Source organism: Mandrillus leucophaeus, unplaced genomic scaffold (genome assembly GCF_000951045.1).
Source record: "Mandrillus leucophaeus isolate KB7577 unplaced genomic scaffold, Mleu.le_1.0 Scaffold632, whole genome shotgun sequence".
Taxonomy (NCBI): Eukaryota; Metazoa; Chordata; class Mammalia; order Primates; family Cercopithecidae; genus Mandrillus; species Mandrillus leucophaeus.
Window position 1 is genome coordinate 285,302 of NW_012106831.1, and position 4,232 is coordinate 289,533.

General features: G+C 38.6%; 1 protein-coding gene across 11 annotated transcripts in view; it reads right to left on the minus strand.

Moving 5' to 3' along the window:
- Positions 1-4,232, minus strand: part of MELK (maternal embryonic leucine zipper kinase) — a 122,354-nt gene that overhangs the window by 12,348 nt on the left and 105,774 nt on the right. For all 11 annotated transcript variants that reach the window (XM_012000592.1, XM_012000586.1, XM_012000589.1 and 8 more), the window contains one exon: positions 1,536-1,767. In XM_012000592.1, coding sequence (XP_011855982.1) covers positions 1,536-1,767 — 232 coding nt within the window. The remainder of the gene's footprint in view (positions 1-1,535; positions 1,768-4,232) is intronic.

The window sequence follows — 4,232 nt, forward strand, 5'->3', positions numbered from 1 at the left end:
AAAAAAAAAAGAAGAAAAAAAAAAAAAAAGGCCTTGAATGAGCTAAGGTGAGCTGAGGTCCAGTTTATCTCCCTGCCCAATCCCATGATCCACAGAGGGTATTGTATTTACAGTAAGAGAAAGAACAGAAAGAGACCCTTTCATTGGGAAAGAATGCAATAGCAGCTACCATTGCAGGGTAGATGCTATCTCACTGAATTCTCACAACCACCACAGGAAGTGCCCGCCCCCCCCACCCACCATCTCACACACACACACACACACACACACACACACACATCAGGACACCAAACTGGTCTCACATTTTGGGGGGAAAGTGTTATTTGAGTTGATGAAACGGAAAATGTCATTAACATAAAAATGGGACTCCTAGCAAATATTCTGGCAAAGTCTTCCGTAATATCTTTATAGATAAGAAGTTAACCCCTCAAACCGGCTACAAGCTGCATTAGTGAACTAGAAGCACACAGGTAGGATGCGGTTTCACAGCAGTTCACATGGCAATGCTCCAGAGTTTAGGTTTGTTAGAATCTTAAAACTAGAGAAGGTCACAATTGCTAGGGGAAAAAAGGCTAATAAAGTTTAGGTAACATTTTTTAAAGTGACACAAACAGGATCACCAAAAATAAAATTCCTTTGGGCTCTTATTATTTCATTACATAAATATGGCCCCCATTATGTACTAGGCATCAGGCCTAGTACTATGTACTATGTACCAGACAGATATGGCCCCTACTACAGACCATGCCATGCTGCAATAAACAAGGCAGAGAGTCTCTACTGTCATGACACTTACCACCCTATCCTCGTGAGACCCAGTCTAGAAAACTCAGTTTAGTTTTAGGTACTGTATTCTAAGAGGCAGACTGACCAAATAGAATGTGTCCAGATGAGGCCAGCAACCAAAACAGTGAAGTATCATAAAAGAAATGGTTTAAATAACTGGTGATGACTAAACTGAAGAGGAAACCAAGGGAAATGAGGAAGTTGTAGTAACTGGACAAAGACAGATATCTGGAAGGGCATCACAGATTCACCCTGTCTGTTAAGGACAGGTAGTAATACCATAGGGCAGAATAGGACCAGACACCAGAACTGGAGCTCCAGATAAGTAAAGGCTCAATGGAGGCGTCAGCTTGAGTCGTAAGTCGGAGTAAAGGTGCGTGCAAGGTCTAAACCTGGGTATATGACCTTGGACAAATCACTTCACTCCTTCTGAGTCTCAGGTATCTTAGTTATGAAAAAGGGAGTTGGATTAAATGAACTCTAACTTGCTTTTCAGCTTTGATATCCTACGATGCTATGATTCAATTTTATAAATGTGAAAAAGAGGAAAAACTCGGTATCATTTGAGAAGAAATTGAAATTGACAAATATGCTTTCATTTCAACTAATGCAAACGACATGATAAAAAAAAGCATCTTGACTTCTAGAAATTCCTGAAAGCAATGCTAGTCACTTCTGACCTGCTATACGTTTACTTAATGTGGTAAGAAAAATGAAACTTCTTACTGCTTAATTCACTTAGCAAGTACCTTTTGAGGGTGTAGCGTAACGATTTGGTGTAGTGAGTATTTCTCTCTTATGCTGGTTCTTATTAACTGGAGTCTTTGGCTCAGGAAACATAAAGTACTCTTCATTCTTTACAGCAGACTTAGGAGTATATACATTTTCTTTGTTCTTTAATTTATTTGCAGGTGTTCTGCATAAGGCTGGAGTTAATGATTTAGATTCTACCCCATTTGATTCTGTCCAATACTTGGTAAACTGGAAAAAAAAAGTTACTTGATAAAGCACACTGAAGAAGAAAAGTCAATTTCTTTACAACATTCCTTAATCATTTGCAAACTACCTTGTACTATTTATTTATTTATTTATTTATTTATTTATTTATTTATTTGAGACGGAGTCTCGCTCTGTCGCCCAGGCTGGAGTGCAGTGGCACGATCTCAGCTCACTGCAAGCTCCGCCTCCCGGGTTTAAGCCATTCTCCTGCCTCAGCCTCCCGAGTAGCTGGGACTACAGGCACCCACTACCTCGCCCGGCTAGTTTTTTGTATTTTTTAGTAGAGACAGGGTTTCACCGTGTTAGCCAGGATGGTCCCGATCTCCTGACCTCGTGATCCGCCCGTCTCGGCCTCCCAAAGTGCTGGGATTACAGGCTTGAGCCACCGCGCCCGGCCCCTTGTACTATTTATTAAAATGAATTATCAAAAGGTGTTATTGACAATATTAGGAAATTTGAAAATATATAGTTTTCTTTAATACATGTAGAACACTTTAGTCTGTTCTATTGACAGTAATTTTCAACATGACACAGGTTGAGTGTATATACATACTCAGATCCTAGGCAATATTGTGAATGGCCACAAATCAATCGCTAAGAAATGCTTTCCATACCTAGATAGATTATGGCATTATGGCATAATCTATAGATAGTCACAGCTTGCCTCTGATATATACCAAAAAAAAAAAAAAAAGTTTAGTCAACAATTAGGGCAGAAAAAACATGTTATTAACTACTCTAACAGAAATGTTGGATAAAAAATACTTTTTAATCCTTTTAAATTTATGGTTGAGCTTGCAAGAGAATAAGGAAAATCCTAAGAGGCCAAACTAAAAACCTGAGAATGAATCCAAAGGTGTAACCAAGGCTGAAACTCTCTGCTGCCCTAAGGGCATCTATCTTCTATCTCTGATAACCTACAGCTTGTGTTTCTACAGCCACAGAAGCCTTGGGCCTCTGTAAGGTGGTGAGTTAGATCCAAAGCTCCCATGTAAAGCCAGGAAGCGCTATAACTATAATGAAAGGCTGAGTTAAATATAAATCTGCTCTTCAAAGGGAATAGGCAAGAAAAAGAGTGTCTTGGTCTTGGTTCTGAGGGAGGAGAAAAATGGAGCTTCTTTTAATAATTTGTAAGTAAACACAGGCCAGTCTTCAAATAAATAAAGGTCCAAATTAATACAACCTGCATGGTTCCAGAAACCTCACGCCTAATTTTAACTTAAAGTAGTCCTAGGCTGGTTGTGCCCGAGGAACCTGGTAGAAGCAAGCACAACTCCTACCTGAAAGAAAAGCTTCAGTCCAACCCAACTCAAGACCTTAACCCAAGCCTCAGATAATTCCCATAGAGTTCAAAGAAAAATAAACCTACATAAGAAATTCCAAAAGACACAAGCACTATGAGCATAAAGACTTCAGGTATTAAAATTATCAAATACAGAACATAAATAAGTATGTTTGCATGTTTAAAATAGCGAAACAAAAACATGAGAAAAGAACAAGACTACCAAAACTGTTCAAATAGATTTGAAAAATAAAAACTTCTAGAAATAAAAACATGATAAAAATGAAAAGTTCAATGCACATGCCAAATAACAGAATAAAGGAAATAGAGACATTTGAATAGAAATATAAATCTGAAATTACTCTGAATGTAGTCAAGAGAGAAAAAGATATAAGATACATGAAAGATGGTTTAAGGAAACAGAAAATGAAATAAAGTAAGTCCAACATAAGGCTATTCTAAGTTACAGAGACAGATAATATGGACAATGCAAAAGCAGCAATTCCCTCTACTTCTTTTCCCAAAGGAAAAGAAATCAATACATCAAAAAGATACCTGCACTTGTATATTTATCACAGTACTTACTCACAATAGCAGAGATACAAAATCAACCTAAGTGTCCATCAACGGATGACTGGATAAAGGAAATGTGAGAGAGAGAGACACAGAGAGAGAGAGAGAGAGACAGAGAGAGAGAGATAGAGAGAGAGAGAGAAAGAATACTATTCAACCATAAAAAAGAATGAAATCCTATCTTTTGCAGCAAGGTGGATGGAAGTGGAGGTTATTTTAGTGAAACAAGCCAGACACAGAATGACACATATTGCATGTTCTCACTCATAAGTGGGTGCCAAAAAAAGGTGTACACATGAATGTAGAGAGTGGAATGACAGAAAATGTAGACTTGGAAGGGTGAGGAGATGGGAAGGGGTAGGTGATGAGAAATTACTTAAGGGGTCCGATGTACATTATTCAGGTGACACTTTAAAACCTTTCACTTGACCACTATGTAGGTAAGAAAACTGTACTTGTACCCTACAAATGTATATAAATATTGTTTTTAAGAAAAAGGGGCCGGGCGTGGTGGCTCAAGCCTGTAATCCCAGCACTTTGGGAGGCCGAGACAGGCGGATCACGAGGTCAGGAGATCGAGACCATCCTGGCT